We start from the raw sequence: 18,350 nt of genomic DNA, 5'->3' as shown, positions 1-18,350 counted from the left end.
TGAGACAACTGGGCCAACCAAACCACAAGCGGCTTTTGAAGGTCCAAACCAGATGTTTATATTGAAATATCTCCGTACATTTTTACTAGCAAATTGTTTACAGTTGAACACGTCATAGAAAAAGCATATCTTACCTGCTTTATACAATAGAGTCCCTTGTTTCCAATCTGATTGACACATTCATTCTCATTTTAGGAGAACCAGAATATTGTTCTATCCAACTGGGGCACCTGGGTGGCTCAGTCGGTTAAGCGTCCGGCTTTAGCTCTGGTCATGATCTCACAGTTCGTGGGTTCAAGCCCTGCGTCGGGCTCTGTGCTAACAGCTAGCTCAGAGCCTGGAGCCTGTTTCAGATTTTGTGTCTTCCTCTCTCTCTCTGACCCTCCCCTGCTCATGTGGTCTGTCTGTCTCTCTCTCAGAAATAAGTTAAAAAAGAAAACACTAAAACATTTTTTAAAGGCTATTGTTCTATCCAATTATCAAGTTTTTATAGTTACTGACATTGAATAACTATGTCTTTGCTTGGTCATATCTGCCTGGTAAATCCTTACTGAAAACCACAATACTGTTTTAACATTGTTTGAGAGGCAACATATTATAGTGGTTTAATTACTCAAGCTTTGAAGTCAACTGCCTAAACAAATCCTGGTATCCCCGTTAACTACCTGTGTGACCCCAGGCAAGGGACTTAATCTCTCCATGCTTTTTTCATATGTAAAATTAGGATAAGGCCCACAGTGTCTGTGTACATACTGAGGACACAACCAATACTAGTTATCGGTCCTACAGGGGAATACAATGGGTCTATCCAGTGTGCAGCTAAAAATATGGTTTCCAGGAATACACCACATTGAAAAGTAGGGAATGCTTGAAATAGGTTTTCTTGTGGAAACAAGAATTCTTTAAGGCAAAGACAAATGTGAACCATAAACTGTAAATCCCATCCTTACATGCGAACTCTTCCAAAATATTGCCCAAGTACAATTCTTTCCAAACCTATATTCCAGGCCCAAGAGAGAACATTTTGAATGAGCGACTAGGGCAGCCACTTTTAATTTCCAAGAAAATCAGAGAAAACTGCAGTTCAGTTTTACTATTTTTCCATCCTACTGCCCACAGAAGACAGCTACATAAATTTGCTTCAAATTTTCCCCTACTTGCTCACCTCTGGGCAGAGTCCAATTATAAGAAACAAGGTCACCAAAGACCATTTGAAGAAGTAGTTTTAACAAATGAGGAAAAAAGGATTTTCCCACATAATCTACAGCATTCACCAGAGATTCACCAGGGATCTTTTTCCACATACACACGGCTAAGTTTTTATTAAACCTTATTTGATCCATTTGGAAGAAGCCTGTTTGTTTGGCTTTCATTTGGGAACTTAGCCACAGACTAAGGGGCTTCAATTTGGAAAAAGCTGAAGGAGATTCTCTGGTGAATTTAACCCTGCTCGCCAGTTAACGTACGCAAGCGTGTTCCAAATTCTCCTCCCCTGTTTTCCCCTGCCATCTAGGACAGACAGGCCACATTTATTACCACTGTAACGCAGCACAGAAAACACTCTCCCACAACCTCATGTTCCCCACTAGCCCTCATCTTAACCTACTCATTCTCCCCAGGGGGTCGAGGCAGCTCTACCATACACATGCATAGCAGGCAGGAGATGGAAAGAAAAGGATGTAAATAATTCAAAATACCTATTTTTTTTAACTTATGTAAATTAGGGGGTGCCTGCGAGGCTCAGTCAGTTGAGCATCCATCTCTTGATTTTGCCTCAAGTCCGGATCCCAGGGTTGTGGGATCAAGCCCCATCTCAGGCTCCACGCTGAGCATGGAGCCTGCTTAAGATTCTCTCTCTCCCTGTGCCCCTCTCCCCTGCTTGCTCTCTCTCTCTCAATAAACAAACTTACATAAATTAGAATCCAGCTAACATCCTGACACAGCATGACTGGTCATCCACACATTGTTCGCTGACTGGCATGAGAGAAGAAGAGTCCCCACCATCAGTACAGCCCTCGGGCACACCTCCTCCAGCCACTCTCCCTCCACATGCCTGCCTAGAACTGGCGGAGCAGCGAGGAGGGGGACTGGAAATGGCAGCGTTGACACTGCTACCCCTACAGGCAGCACGTGGAGGGACACTGCCACCCGTCCACACAGCACCGCGGACCGTCTGCTTCTCTGAGGCAGAGGTCTTTTCCCAAGTGCTTCAAAGACCATTTTCATATGCAGAGGCCTAGGAAGGCCTGTTTCACCTACTTCTACCCCAAAAGTGCTTTTATATTTATCAAACTTTTATCTACCTCCTATGTGAAAATGCTTAAGTATCAGGTATTAGGCCTCAGACACAAAATATGCCAGGAACTACTTTTCAAAAGTCAAAAATAAAATGTGTTATATTTTATTCCAAAACAGTACTTCTCATTCCTCACCAGAAGGACTTTAAAATATTTTCCCCCAAGTTCTCGGGGCAACCTAGGCAGATACACAGTTTTGATCACATGTATAATCTAGGTCAAGCTCAAGATTTAAAAAATCCACCTAAGAACCAAGAGTCAAAAAAAAAAAAAAAAAAACCCAATTTGTTTACATTAAGTGATGATTATGACTGGAAATTATGGGTCACTTGAGAAGAAGGCACAAAGAATCACGTTGATCAAGTATGCAAAACTTAATTTAAAGCTGGGCTGTGAGGTTTCTAATTTAGAAATTTAAATTCTAATTCTATACAATGCTTCTGAGATTGAGATAGTTGTAGATTCACCTGCAGTTTTAATAATATAAAGAGATCCCCTCCCACACACACTTCACCCAGTTCTTCCCAATGGTAACATTTTGCAAAACCATAGCATACCCAAAGAGGATACTGACATTGCTACAGTCCAAGTTTATCCAGGTTTCCCCAGTTTTGCTTATATTCCTTTGTACGTGTGTTCAGTTCACAGGTATGGGTTCAGTCTCCACACAGTAAAGATATGTAACTGACATCTGATCTTTACAGATGGAGGTACACAGCTCCCTCACCAGAAGGCTCTCTCATGTTGCCCTTTTCCAACTACCTCCTTCCCACTCCCTTTCTCCCACATCCATAACCCCTGGAAACCAATAATATTTTCCCCATTTCTAAAATTTTACTTGAAAAATTGTATGCAACCTTTGGGATTGGCTTTTTTCACTCAGCATCATTCCCTGGAGATGCATCCAAGTTGCTGAGGGTAAAGTTTGCTCCTTTTTACAGCTGCGTAGTATTCCATGTTATAGATGCCCCACCACTCTTTAACCAGTCACCTAGTAAAGGACATCTGGGTTTCCAGTTGTTATTCTGAACAAAAGTGATATAAATATGTGTGTGCAGTTTTTTTGTGTAAAAATAAGTTTTCATTTCTCAGGGATAAATGCCCAAGAGTAAATTTGTTGGGTTGCATGGTATGCCAGAGTCCAGCTCCGTCCAGGTCCTGGGGTCCCTGAAGGATGGACGGTGTCGGCGAGGGAGGGAGAGAGACAGCCGGCGAGGGAGGGGGAGAGAGAGAGTCCTGAGATTCTTTCCAGTCACCAGGCAGGCATCTCTTTGCGGTCAGTGTTGGTGTCTTTATTTATAGGTCAAACATTAACATGGCATCAGAAAATAGAATATTTGCAATGGATAGTTCTGTGATAACATGTTTTGGAAAATGTACAGAAACAGGTTTTACAGAAGTATTCTTGCAGAACTGCCCCAATTATAGTGAGGTTGAGTAACTAATAAAATAACAAGGTGTTCTTAGTGAAAAACGGGATAACATACACATTTTAACAATGCTAAGATTAAGTCATAGGTTAAGTTGCAGATATGCTTATCCATCCTCATCCCAGCTGCCAGTGTAAGGGAAGGTGTTTGTGGAATGTAGGCCTTAGGGAAGGGACTGCCACACTGCTGGGAGCTGCACCGGCCTCGCTGGATGACAGTCACAGCGAGGAAATGGCAGGAGCTGTGCAAACGCTGCCACGAGAAAGAAAAACTGGTATCTCCTTCTGCTACTACTGGCTCATATTGGAAATGAGCCTGCTGGTATTGACCAGGCTTCACAATATTCCAAATCGGACCGATATTCTGCACACAGATTCCTCATAAGGAAAAGCATATTCCTGCCTTGTCAAAAGAGATTTTAGATGAAAGCACCATGGGCGATTGTCAAAAAGCTCTTCCTACGGGCCTTGCAGACCCAAGACTTAGATAATAAAGGGGGTTAAGAACACAAGAGTTACAACTGAGCCTGGCCCCAAGACAAAGAGCCTAATTTAGAGTTAAGGAACAGATAAGGGCAGAACTTAAGTTAATACTTATACCTTTTCTAACTGGTGATGTATGGCAGTCCCTTCCCTAAGGCCTACTTTCCATAAACACCCTCCCTTACACTGGCGGCTGGGATGAGAATAGGTTAAGAGTAGCTAAAACAAACCAAATACAAAGGCCAACACATTTAGGGCCTCCATGGTGTTTACACATTCAGCATCAAGTCAAAAAGGTTTCCACAAACAACCTATTAACCAGCTCAAAAACATTCGTCCTCTTGAGAGCCAGACAGAACGACTCCTAGCCTATCTATATACAACTTAACCTATGTCCTAATCCTAGCATTAACTTAGAACAAATATGTATGTCATCCTGTTTTTCACTAAGAACATCCTGTTATTTCCTTAGTTGTAAGATTTACTCAACCTCACTATGATTGGGGTAATTCTGCAAGAATACTTCCGAAAAATCTGTTCTTGTACACTTTTCAAAGCAACTTATCACAAAGGGTTTTCCATTGTAAAAATTCCTTTTTCTGATCTCATGTTGTCGTTGGACCTTTAAATAAAGACACCCAAAATGACAGGACAAAGATGCCTGCCTGTTAATCAGAAAGAATCACAGAGCTCTCTCATCCCTCCCTCGCCGACACCATCCATCCTTCAGGGACCCGTGGACCTGCTGGAGCCGGCCTCCAGCACTATACATCATCAGTTAGCAAAGGTATATGTAGTAACTTATGTTCTGCCCTTATCTGTTCCTTCTAAGTTAGGCTCTTTGTCTCCAGGCAAGACTTGATTGTTCAGTTATATATTTATGGCACCGTAGACCCAACCATACCTTTAAAGAGTTTAGCTCATCTCCAATACTNCCATTGTAAAAATTCCTTTTTCTGATCTCATGTTGTCGTTGGACCTTTAAATAAAGACACCCAAAATGACAGGACAAAGATGCCTGCCTGTTAATCAGAAAGAATCACAGAGCTCTCTCATCCCTCCCTCGCCGACACCATCCATCCTTCAGGGACCCGTGGACCTGCTGGAGCCGGCCTCCAGCACTATACATCATCAGTTAGCAAAGGTATATGTAGTAACTTATGTTCTGCCCTTATCTGTTCCTTCTAAGTTAGGCTCTTTGTCTCCAGGCAAGACTTGATTGTTCAGTTATATATTTATGGCACCGTAGACCCAACCATACCTTTAAAGAGTTTAGCTCATCTCCAATACTTAGAATAGCCTCTTCGAGTGCATTTAGCTTTGTGTCTAGTTTTATGATTTCTTGAATAGCTAGGGCATGAGAGACATTTTTGGTTAGCTGATTTACATGTTGAGCTGTATGAACCTCTTGGACTAATGCAGTGGTAGAAACAAATTGTACACATACAGTCAGTCTTTTATGAGTAAGGGTCATTAGCCCGTTCATAGCTCAAGGGAAGTATCAAGGAAAACAGGACCTGCTGGAGCCACGATGTCTGTTCCCATAGTCAAAAGACAAAGTTCCCACAATAAGTTCCTTCACAAGGTGCAATCATCATACCAGGGCAAGAATAAGGGGACAAGTCACTCCTGATACCAGTCGACAAGGTACCTTGGGGGTCGGTGCTCAAGCAGAAATAATTGAGTGGGGGTGGATACCGGCCGTCATCTGATTAAAGCAAGTTTGCACAGTCTCTTGCCAATGTCACCAGGAACTTTCTCAACTAGTGGGCTTAGAATGGCTCCCAACAATGGTAGTTGCACATTTAGTTCAAGAATCTGCTAAATAGCATTCCCACCAGCAAGGTATGAGTGATCCAGTTTATTCCTGTCCTCACCAGCATTTGGCACGGTCACTATGTTTCATATGAGCCAGTCTGCTAAGTATGGAGTGCTAGCTCACTGTGGCTTTAATTTACATTCACAAATCTCTTTTAAAAGGTATCAAAGTTGGACACCTGGGTGGCTCAGGTGGTTAAGCATCTGACTTCAACTCAAGTGATGATTTCATGGTCTCCCTCCCTCCCTCTCTCCTCATTCACACTCTGCCTCTCAAAGATAAACATTTAAAAACAAAAGGTATCAAAGCGTGAGCTTGAGAATAAGACAGCCTGGGAAAACTTTGCCGAAGCATAGACTTTCCTGACCCTCTTCACTTGCCTTATTCCAGACTCTTCAGTTTGTAACAGAAGATGAAAAGGCAGGTGAGGGAAGAGAAGAAACTTTTAAAAGTCTCACGAACAATAAGAAACTATATTTTTGTGGCAGTTGACAAAAAGGCAAACGGAGAGTGCGGTAGCCTTCCTCATGGGACACAGTGCTTCCTGCCCCAGACTGAAGTAGGTCGGCCACCTGCCCTCCATTCTCACTGCTCCCTGTGTCTACGCTCAACCACCTCTCAAGATGGCCTGTTATGGACTCTCTGCTTGATAGTCCCCCTTCACAGGCTAGGATCCTGCTTTGTTCAAATTACAGTAACATAAGTGCCTAGCCTGTAGCAAGCGCTCCATAAATACTGGGTAAATGAATGAATGGTGGAATAGCTGGGTGGGTAGATGGGTAGATCTGGTGGATGGATATGCTTCCCCAAGTCTTTGGATTTAACCTGGCCGTTATGACTAACAAGTAACAAGAAGTTAGCACCAAAATTTGGGGTTGTTTAATCCACTAACATGAAAACCTGCTGTTTTCCAAGATCTCTACTTGTACTGCTTAACCCCTTATAAACAAAGGCTGCTTTGCCAGCGCAGATGGAATGGAAGGAGTCACTTCATGCCTCCCTGCCTACTGCTTGTTTTCCATCACAGGGGTCTCTTACAACCCTACCTGTGCAGGAGGAAATCCCAAATAGGGCACAGTCACCAAGTTATAAAAGCGGACATCTGTGACCAAACCCACCGCCCATCACTCCAGCGAAGGGGTTCAGGGAGACTAAACCTGGGCAGGCGGGTCTCCAAGGCTGAAATGATCACCCCTGAGGAAAAACTATGCACTCACCCTCCCTTTCCTCAAATAATCTTCACTGCGAGGCAGTGCCCCGTCTTCACCATCCTTACTTCCTTCCCACTTTAGCCTGTTCCGTGCTATGAGTGCTGAGTGATAGGCGCATGTGCCTGCGTGGCTCCCTCATCAGCACACCTCCATCAGGAAGAGCAAAAGGGTAAAGCCTTGGTGAGGACAACTGCTGGCAGCCATACTAGGTTTTGCAGTCTATGAATTCTTTTTGTACATCTGCCCAGAAACCACTCAGTGGGGGCAATGGTTTGAGAAATAAAGACAGTCAATCAATAATCCTTAGACATGGCATAATTTACTACATACTGTATCATCAATTCCAGCTGCTACTAAAAAATATAGTTATATATATCTTGGGGGATGGATATAATAATATGGATATAATAAATGGATATATATGGATATAATAAATAATATATCCATCCCCCCACAAAAGGGAAAAACCAAAACCATCCCAGAATCCAAACCACATTCTAGCTGCTTTTCCTGGGAGCAAAGGTCAGTGGGCCCACACAAGGCCAATTCCATCCCTCCTGAGATATATACATTGATGGAGGTAGAAGAGTCTGGTTAGCACATGAGATTCCTTTTAGGTGTGTGGTTTCAAAAAAATGCTGTCAGAGAACACTGTTCACCGCAGCCTTCCAGAGGTTCGTTTCCTCATTTCAGCCAATGCCATGGGACCACACTTCTCAGTTCTGTGGCTCATGAGCTCAGCTGGTCAGGGCCCAATGCTAATGATGTGGTTTCTGCCAGTCAGAGGTGCAGTGAGAGCTCTGCTCTGTGGTTAGCAACAGCGGCCACCCTCAGCCCCCACACCAGGCCAGCCTTCTCAAAAGGTTCACACAGAGGTATTTTTAGCTCTGAGGGCTGAGAACACAATGTCTCAGGTGGTGGTAAGGCTACAGGGGTGTTCAAGAAAGGAGGCAACTGTCTGATCCACCCAACACACAATCCAATCACAACAAACAGCCAAAGCTCAGAGCCGTCACTCAGCCTCCCCTCCCAGGGCACCAGCCCCTGGTGCAGTCTCGCCAAAACCCAGGGAGACAGCCCTGCCCATAGAAAAGGCATTTAACCTTGGCCAAGGAGCTCAGTGGAAAGTTTTAGGACATGTCATGGAGAAGAGAAAGAGGAGAAAAGGAAAGGACACTTTTGAACCTGCTGAACACTTTTAATCTGCTGCTCTCTGGGAGCAGCTGGGCCAAAGGAAGAAATGAGATGAGATAGTAGTTGAAGACGGGAAGCATCCCCAAAGGCTTAGCGGTTGGGCCAGTAAGAATTGCACACATGCTCACATGCCTTCCCTGCAGGTGCTGTCTGTCCATAGCTCATGGCACCTCTGTAAACCGGGGAATACAGACAACTACAGCCCAAATCTTCCACTTTGAGGAAGTCCCCAAAACATCCACCATCTGGAACACTTAGTCCAGGTGGTGAAAGCAAAAAGCTAAAGGGGCCAAAGCTGCGGTTCATACTTACACATCTGGGCCAAGCAGACTCAGACAATGAGCGCGCTGTGCCCCAGCCACAAGCAGAGCCCTGCCCACTGGCTGTGGCACAAAGCAAGCCTGTGATTGAGAGGAGGGGACAGGAGACACATACACAAATGACTCAGTGCAAGCTTGGCAAAGAACACACATGACGTGCTCTGCAGATGGAAAGTCCACCTGTCCACCCAGGTGGTGATGAGATGCAGGAAACCGAAAGAAGCAAACCCTTCCACTTCCTTCAAACTGCAGCTCAGGAGCACCTCCTGGGCGGCCTTCCCTCTCACCCCCAGGCACAGGGCACCCACCCCTCTGCCCAGGCTCCCCACCCACCAGTACATCAGGTCACACCAGGGGGAGGGGGAGGGGGAGGAAGGCAAAAAAGACCAATCAGACGTGGCCATGTCAGTCCCAGTGCATGTGAAAGAATCATAGGGAGCACAGAAAATTAAAGACTGTGTGCTTTCCTTCTGCCCCACTTCATTCTTCCATGTGTCCAAGACAAACACAAAGAGGAACATTTCTAAGATTTGTAAGGTATAATGAATAATGAAATAGCACCTGCATACCCACCACCAGCTTAAGAAAAACAAGGCTGTAGCAGTGCTTTAGAGGGTCCTGGGCATACATATCATGCCTCAACTAACATAAGTCATAAATTGTCAAAGGAAAAAAAAAAGGTAGTTCTGAATCTCCCCCAACTCTATCCACTTCCCACCCCAACCAGACACAACCACTATCCTGAATTTTATTTTAATAGTAATCTCAACGTTCTAAGCATACATGTGAATGTATCATTTAGTTTTGCACAGTTCTGAGCTTTATAAATATGGGATCTTAACTGATTGATTCCTCTGCAACTTGCCTTATTGCTAGCTCAAGGTCATGATCCAAAAATTCATCCATGTTGACAATTCTAGCTATGATTCAGTCCTTTTCCATGGAATACATTCACTACAACTCATCCATTTCCCCATAATGGACACTTGTTTTACTTCTGGTTCTTTATTACAAACATCACTGCAATGAATGTCCTGACTAGCCCCACTTGGCAGAAAGAGTTTCTCCAGGGAATATGTCAGAATTAGCACTAGTAGCTGTGGGCTATGCAGCTCTTTGAAGTAATTTTTACAAAGAAGCTGTACCAATACATATTCACAACCTCTCTGTAGGAGTTCAGGTAGCTATTATTTGACACAAGACTTTTGTCTGTGCTACACTGGAAAGTATGAAATGATACAGTTTTGAGATGCATTTGTTTGATTACTAATAAAGTTGAAAAGGTGTTCTAAGTTTCCTGGTGATTTGTATTTCCTCTTCTGCAAATTCCTTTTTACATTAGTGCCATTTTTCTATTGGGAGATTGGTCTTTTTCTTAGGAAATTTCTTTACGTATTCCAAATACTAATCCTCTGTCAGGATGCAGACAACCTATTAGTGACTTGCCTTTTCCCTTTCCTCATTGTGTCTTTGGCTCATCCAATGATGTACACTAATTATACACTGATGATTATACATTGAGAAGTTCTTATTTTAACGTAGTTAACTCAATTGTTTCCCTTTACAACTTTGTAGTTTTTGGGTCTTAAGAAATCTTTCTCAACCCTAACATCAACAGATAGTCTAGATCACACTTTCTGAAAGATCTATGCTTTTTGGTGATGAGCCGCAGCGAGTGGAAGGGAAAGTAAAGAGAAGCTGAGATTGGTCATAGAACCGTCCCTAGAGAACAGAAAAGCCTTGGCTTGGGAGGAAAAAAAAGTGTTTTTTAGTTCTGGCTAGGGTGCTGACTTTGAGCTAGGTGCCCCAGGTCCCATAATGCACCAGAAAAAAACTGCTCTGCAGCGCTCCTGGCACCATCCCCTACAGCAGCGGCAGCGGCTCAGCGCAGGCAGACTCTGCGGACCTGAAGCTGCTACGTTCCCCGCATGCACACGGGGTACGGGGAGGCCTCAGATCCCAGGCTGTATCACTGCTTGACCCCGGCGGATCTGAGGCTGCGACACTTCCCCCACCCCCCACTCAACCCCTGACAGTAGGGAAGCAGCAACCTGTGGAACTGTTTAGGGTGGTATAAACAAAGCCCACGGACTGGGACCCAGAAATGAGGTGGGATGTGGGGCATGGAACTCAGCCAACCTTGGCTAAGTCCTCAGCACAGGGAGATCAGACCCAAAGGAGTGATATGCAACGCTTGGTTGAAAAGGGACTGGGGCGACACCACTCTTCTCCCCACAACCACCAAGGCGGGGCCTCAGGAAGCGGCCAGCAGACACAGTGGAGGTGAGACTTGCCTACACCAAACCACGCCCATCCTCTCCAGAGCGCTATTTTGTTGTTGTTGTTGTTTTTACTTGAGCCTGGGCTTGCATGTTTATTGGTTTTGTCTGTGCAGTTTGTGTCCCTTTGTTCCCTCTGTGGTTGTCTGTTCTTTTTCCAGGGCTACCTCAAGAAACAAGCCAAAGTTCACAAAGCGGAAAGTCCCAAATACCACTATGAGTAGGGAAACAAAATAACCACTCAACAAGAGAAATCAACAGACACCATTCAAAGAACACTTCCTGAATGGACACGCCCTGAACAGTCAAAAAGCCCTCTCTAATACAGCAGAACTCACAGGGGCAGAGTGTACAACAAGCTTTTAAAATTAAGAGATAGAAAGCTAATCAAAATGACAAAAAGGAAGAACTCTCCTCCCAAGAAATTCCAGGAAGAAATGACAGCTAAAGAACTGCTCAAAACAGATATAAGCAACATAACTGAACAAGAATTTAGAGTAATCATAAAATTAATCGCTGGGCTTGAAAAAAAAGCATGGAACATCAGAGAAACTATTGCTACAAACACTATGGGGCTCAAAAATAGTTATGATGAATTAAAAAATGTTATAAATGAGATACATAATAAAATGGAGGCATCCAATGCACAGATTGAAGAGGCAGAAACGAGAATAAGCGATTTAGAAGACACCATTATAAAAAAGAGGAAACTGAGAAAAAGAGATAAACTGATCCAGGAACATGAAAGAAGAGTTTGAGAGCTCAGCAATACAATCAAACGGAACAATATCTGTATCATAGGAATCCCAGAAGAGGAAGAGAGAGGGAAAGGTGCTGAAGGAGTCCTGGAACAAATTATAGCAGAGAACTTCCCCGACCTGGGGAAGGAAGTAAATGTGGAAATACAAGAGGCTCAGAGGACTCCCCTCAGACGTAACTTGAATCGATCTTCTGCACGACATATCATAGTGAAAATGGCAAAATATAAGGACAAAGAGAGAATTTTGAAAGCAGCTAGGGAGAAAAGGGCCCTAACATACAAAGGGAAACCTATCAGAGTGGTGACAGACCTATCTACCGCAACTTGGCAGGCCAGAAAGGAATGGCACGAAATCTTCAATGTGATGAACAGAAAAAAAAATATGCAGCCAAGAATCCTCTATCCAGCAAGCCTGTCATTCAGAATAGAAGGAGAGATAAAAGTCTTTCCAAATAAAAGTGGAAAGAATGTTACCATTAACCAGCTCTATAAGAAATCCTGAGGGGGCCTCTCTGAGGGAAATGTTGCAAGGAACGCAAGATACCAGAGACACCACCACCCACAAACGACACAATGACTCTAAACCCATATATTTCAATAATAACACTGAATGTAAATGGGCTGAATACTCCAAAAGACATAGGGTAGCAGAATGGACTAAAAAAAAAAATCCATCTATTTGTTGTCTACAAGAAACTCATTTTCTTGAGAGTTTCATTCCTCTAGACTGGAGGTCACCTTCAGATTGAAAGGGGATGGAGAAATATCTGTCATGCTGCTGGAAGTCAAAAGAAAGCTGGAGTAGCTGTACTTCTATCAGACAAGCTGGACTTTAAAGACCATAACAAGGGATGAAGAAGGGCAGTATATAACCCCAATGTTCATAGCAGCACTCTCAACCATGGCTAAAACACGGAAAGAGCCTAAGTGTCCATCAACTGATGAATGGATCAAGAAGATGTGGTTTATCTATACAATGGAATACTGCATGACAATGAGAAAGAATGAAATCTGGCCATGTGTAGCAACATGGATGGACCTTGAGGGTGTGATGCTGAACAAAATAATTCAAGCAGAGGACAGATACCCTATGTTTGCACGTATGGGAGGATTAGGAGGAACTTAACAGAGGACTATGGGGAAGAACAAGGGGAAAAATAGTGCGGGAGAGGGAGGGAGGCAAACCATGAGAGACTCTTGAATGCTGAAAACAAACAGAAGGCAGATGGGATGGGGGTAGGGGAAGGGGGGGGATGGGCATGGAGGAGGGCACTTGTGGGGATGAGCACTGGGTGTTATACGGAAACCAACTTGACAATAAACTATTTAAATAAATAAAGTTATATACTTTTTAAGTCCTTAACTACCTTGAAAAGGATTGTGTGTGGTAAATGAGTTAAATGTTCATTTTCTTTAATACAGCTAAACAATTGTGTCAGCACTACCTACTGAATGGTTCATCTTTTCCACACAGATCTGAAATGCCAATTCTGTCATAAATCAAGTTTCCATCTATGCATAGGTATTTTCTAAACTGTATTACATTCCATTGGTCTATTTCTGTATCCTGGAGCCAATACAACAATGTCCTAATTATTAGATCTTTGTAACCCATGATATCTTTAAGGCAGATCCTCTGATTTTGTTACCAATTTTATACTATCTTCATTAAATGTACATTCCCTCTTTTTCTCTTTTCTGAAAAAGCTTGGTTAAGATTTAAGTCATTTATGTCTTGGATATTTAGCAGAATTGGTTTATTTCTACTGTTTTCGTTACAAATAAATTTGACTAGTAACTCAACTTCTTTTCATGGTTTTAGTAAGTATTTGGTCTTCTATGTCTTCATAAGTCACTGTTGGTAAGTTCTATTTCTAGCAATTTGTCTGCTTTGCCAAAGTTTAAGATTTTTGTTGTCAAGTTGTGCAAAATATCCTTACTATATTTTTTCATCACCCTTCCATACTTAATTGGTTACTGTCCATCTTCCTTGATCAATCTTGCCATTGATTATTTCATTAATTTCTACTGTTATTTTTGTTTCCTTCCTTTTTTCTGTTCTTTCTTAAGTTGTATATACTTTGCTCATTATTTTTCAGCCTTTCTTCTTCTCTAATAGGAGTATGTAGGATGACGGTTTCCAATTAAATACCATGCTAGCCATACCCTACAAGTTTTTATACAGGTAACATTTTTCATTCTTTTCTAACTATTTCCTAACTTACAGTATGATCTCTTTTTGACCTACAAGTTATTTAAATGTATGTTTTCTTTAATTTCTAAATGAATTAGTTTTCAGGTCATCTTGTGTTATTGATTTCCAAAGTTAATTGCACTGGGATTAAAAGAGGGTAACATAGATAAAATAGGTATTTTGAAATTGTGTTACAATGGCATAAATTATTTGACATTGAAATTAAAGAGGCACCTGGGTGGCTCAAGCAGCTAACAGACTGGGTGGCGTCTGTCTTCGGCTCAGGTCATGACCTCATGGTTTGTGGGTTTGAGCCCCACGTCAGGCTCTGTGCTGACAGCTCAGAGCCTGGAGCCTGCTTCAGATTCTCTGTCTCCTTCACTCTCTGCCCCTCCCCCACTCATGCTCTGTTTCTGTCTCGATAATCAACATTAAAAATATTTTTAATTATTCTCATTTAGTGATATCATTCACTCTACTTTCTCTTGAAGTTGTACATTGTCCTCAACAACAGGCATCTTTTTAATATGATCATTTAAGTATGATGTTGAGCACCATCTGAAGTTAGTTTTATTCTAACCTTCATATTCAATGGTTTTAAGTAAATGCAGGATAAGAATATATGAGATCTTTATCATAAATGTCTTATTGATCATTAGCAATTCTTCCTTGTCTTTTCCAGATTTCCAAGGTCAATATCCACATCTCCCGATGCCCAGTTCAGTACTCTTTCCTCTTAAAAAGCAAAGGAAGAGGAATAAAAGGAGACCCTGCACATAATCCTACCTTCCTTGCAAGCACGTTGACCATCTGAGACACAGCCATATGGCCCAGCAGAAAGCGCACCAGGCGCGGTTTTCCCCATTCCATCCAGAAGCTCCACTCAAAGTCAGTTGGGTCCTAAAAAGGCCGAAAAAGAAGATTATCAGAGGGATTTTAGTACATCTGAGGCAGAACACAAACTCCAGTTAATAAAACAACCAGAAAGAAGGCCAACGAGTGTCCAAACTCCATCAGATGACACATATGCGCTCCCAGTCCCGGTGCCCCCACAACCCACCAGCTTGCACCCTTCCCTCCAGCCTGGCTGATCTCACTGCCCTTCTCCAAATCAGGGTCTTGTCAGAGCTGATCCCCCAGCACCTTCTGTGGAACAGAGACCATTATTATTCCCATTTCATAAAAGATGAAACAGAGGCTTAAAGAATTCAATTCATGTACCCAGTGTCACATAGATAGTGCAAGCAATGAACTGACGTTATCTCAGGTTAGCCACGCGAACAAGAGAAATGCAAATTGGCCGCTAATAAAATTGCTTAAGGTCAATTGTGTTAAATCCTACTGTCAATTTAGGCAGGAGGATGAAATTAACCAATTCCCCATAGGATAAGGATGAAAGATATACTTCACTTCTCTTCAGGAATCTCTGTGTTCATTAACACCCTGTGTGTAGGTGTCCATTAGCACCCCATGTCTAGACATGCACCAGGCACGGTGTCTATGCAGCTCCCTGGCAGGGGAAAGTGAAAACTTCTGGCAAGACTGTACATGTGAATAGCTGGGGACTAGCATCCAAAAACCTCAGTTTGGCCACAGGAGCTCTGGGGAGACCATGGCAGCTGATTAGAATATGGAGAGAAGAAACAGTGATAGGCCACTCTACAATGGGGAATGCAGGCTTGGCCAATGAGCATCTCGGCATCACCATGATGAAGTGGGTATCTGGGATCCTCAGGATTTTCTAGCCCAACTGTGTGAGTGAGGAAGGGATCCAGAGTGACTACGGATACAGAATAACTCACCAGTCTCTGCAAATGGAACTTTAATCAGATTTAGAGGAAAATATAGGATTATTTTTATTTTTTTTTTTTTTTTACACACCTGAGGACTGAGGAGTAATTTCATACCAGTTAGAAAGATCATAAAAACGGTTTTTCCAGAAGGTTAAGCACAGATAAAGTTTATCTTGATCATATCAGACTGTGAATAAAGAAGTAACGAACCCAGCAGCCAAGAGTACAAGCTTGTTTTGGTTTAGATCCCAGATCTACCCATATACTGTTTGTGATGACCCTGAGTAAGATACTGTATACTTTCTGTTCTATCTGCTCATATGATAACAGTACTGATCTTCTTGGGGGGAAGGGGGGGTTAAATGAGAACATATGTATACCAAAAGTTTAAAACAGTACCTGGCATGCTTCACTCAATAAAAATTGTTACTTGCCACCAGCTGCTAGTCCCATGTACTTCTCATCCTATGGCAAAACCAGCAAGACTGTATCATGCTTTACAATGTGACACTTGTTTAAAATTTTTTTCCATTTTCCAAATGAATATGGCACTGTACATTATCAAATAATGCATGTTCTTCACATTCAAGATCCTGATCCATAGACAACCTGCTCATAGAGCCCCAACCCCATAAAAATCATGGGTCTGGTCCAGGTCCTTCCATTCAGAGATGATGATGGGGCCCAGGATGTGCCCACGCCACATAGCCAGGCACCACCAGAGCAGAGAACTCAAACCTTTAACCTGGCTTCAATCCCTGATCCAAAGCTCCTTTCCCCATCTCAAAAATTTCAGACTCTTCAAATAAATCAATAAAGGCAAACAAGCCCAAAGGTCACGTGATGATTCTATTCTGGCAAACTGCCGTTTTTGTAACAAGGATACAGGTAAAAAGACACTAAAAGCCAAGGTTGAAGATTTTAAATTCCCTCCTCAAAAAATATTCCAATATTCTACCTTTTTTACTACAAATAGTGTTCTTAAACACTAAGAATAACATTTAAAATTCAGGACCCCGGGTTTACCAATGCTTCAAAACTTCTCCAACTTTAATTTTTTAGGGGAAAAATGAGATCTCATAAAATGTAAGAAACCAGAAAGACCTTTATGTTCCACCAGAAGGCCCAGGGCTACTAAAAACCCCGTGCTGGTAAAATCTCATCAACAAAAATTGCAGTCTTTCATCATTAATTCCTTTTTAGAAAATATCCATTTAAAGGAAATAAAAGCATTTCTCTCGTGTCTATCCTTCTCCATTTAAAATATTTACCTAAAGAAAATAATCGGACAGAAAAGCTGAGCCAATGAATGGAACACGACAGCCAATAACTAGTGGTTAATGATTGGGTAAGAAAAATGTTGACTTGCCTGCTTTTGTAAACAAAAACTTTACAGATGCCGAGTTCCATCACACATTTCAATGCAAATGTTTAAGCCTCATATTAAGAACAATTTTTTCATGTTCTGTTCCTTCTCCCATTTCCTTTCTTGACCTTGCAATTCTTAGCCAATTAAAACACCTTTCTTCAGGTCTCTCGGTGAGCCAGACACAAACTAGGGATCAATTTGAGCCAGACAGAACCACAGAGGAAGGGGAGACTGAACTCCAAGGAACAGTAATCTACATCCCATCTTCTAGATCCGTGCTTCTCAGACTTCAGTGTGTACACAAATCATCTACAGATCTTGCTAAGATGCAGATTCTGGCCCAGAGTCTCATCTCTGGGATGGGGCCTGGGATTCTCTCCTTCTAACAAGCTCCCAGGTGAAGAGATCTGCTGGCCCATGGACCACATTTTGAGTAGCAAAGATCTACATCACATATTATGCCTCCTTCTATCTGAATGTTCATCACCCCAGAGGACCCTTAACAGCACAACCCACCCCATACAATTCCCAGGCAGGGACACACTAAAGCTAATATTGGCAAATAGAACAACCAACATCCTGCTCTCTACCGGAAACTCTGAGCACCTAGATTCAAGAGGTTTTAAACTTAGTAAGTTAACACGCACAGTTACTCATTCTGATGCTTTCAATCTGTAACCAGGCAAAACCGAGAAACCTAAAGCATATGACAGTTTGAGGCATCTCTTAAATAGGGACTCCAACTTCCTGGTGAAACAGTTTTTCCTATTCTTCACAAAAGAAAGGGCCTGGGCCTGGTAATCTTAATTGCCTCTTTTCCCATCTAGAGAGCAGAGTTCTATCCTAGGCCCTGTGAGAAAACCTACAAGATTTCCTCCCCCTTGGGGAACTCACATCAACACCGACACTCCACAATCAAGACACTGAAAATCTACTGTAAAACAAGAGGTCACAGTGATGTAATTCAACCACATAGATTTGTATAAGTAAGACCTTTCCTTCTCCTATAAATCACTAACATTCTGGGTATGTGTTTTCTAATAACCTGACAAAAAACCCTTCAACTTTTTTTTTTTTTTTTTTTAACTATGTTACAGATATATTCATTGGAGGTCAGAATAAATTATTTGCTCATAACAGGTAGAGGGAGAGCTGGATTTCAAACACAGACCTATTTGTTACCAAAGAGGAAGTCCTTTTCC

The 18,350-nt window shown here is 42.4% G+C and overlaps 1 protein-coding gene across 4 annotated transcripts in view; it reads right to left on the bottom strand.

The window, feature by feature from the left end:
* HHAT (hedgehog acyltransferase) overlaps positions 1 to 18,350 on the bottom strand; it is a 309,652-nt gene that overhangs the window by 243,866 nt on the left and 47,436 nt on the right. For all 4 annotated transcript variants that reach the window (XM_077763160.1, XM_077763159.1, XM_077763161.1 and 1 more), the window contains one exon: positions 14,773 to 14,886. In XM_077763160.1, the coding sequence (XP_077619286.1) occupies positions 14,773 to 14,886 (114 nt within the window). The remainder of the gene's footprint in view (positions 1 to 14,772; positions 14,887 to 18,350) is intronic.

The sequence above is a fragment of the Crocuta crocuta genome, unplaced genomic scaffold, assembly GCF_008692635.1.
Source record: "Crocuta crocuta isolate KB4526 unplaced genomic scaffold, BGI_CrCroc_1.0 scaffold3, whole genome shotgun sequence".
Lineage (NCBI taxonomy): Eukaryota > Metazoa > Chordata > Mammalia > Carnivora > Hyaenidae > Crocuta > Crocuta crocuta.
This window is presented reverse-complemented; position numbering and strand designations above follow the sequence as displayed.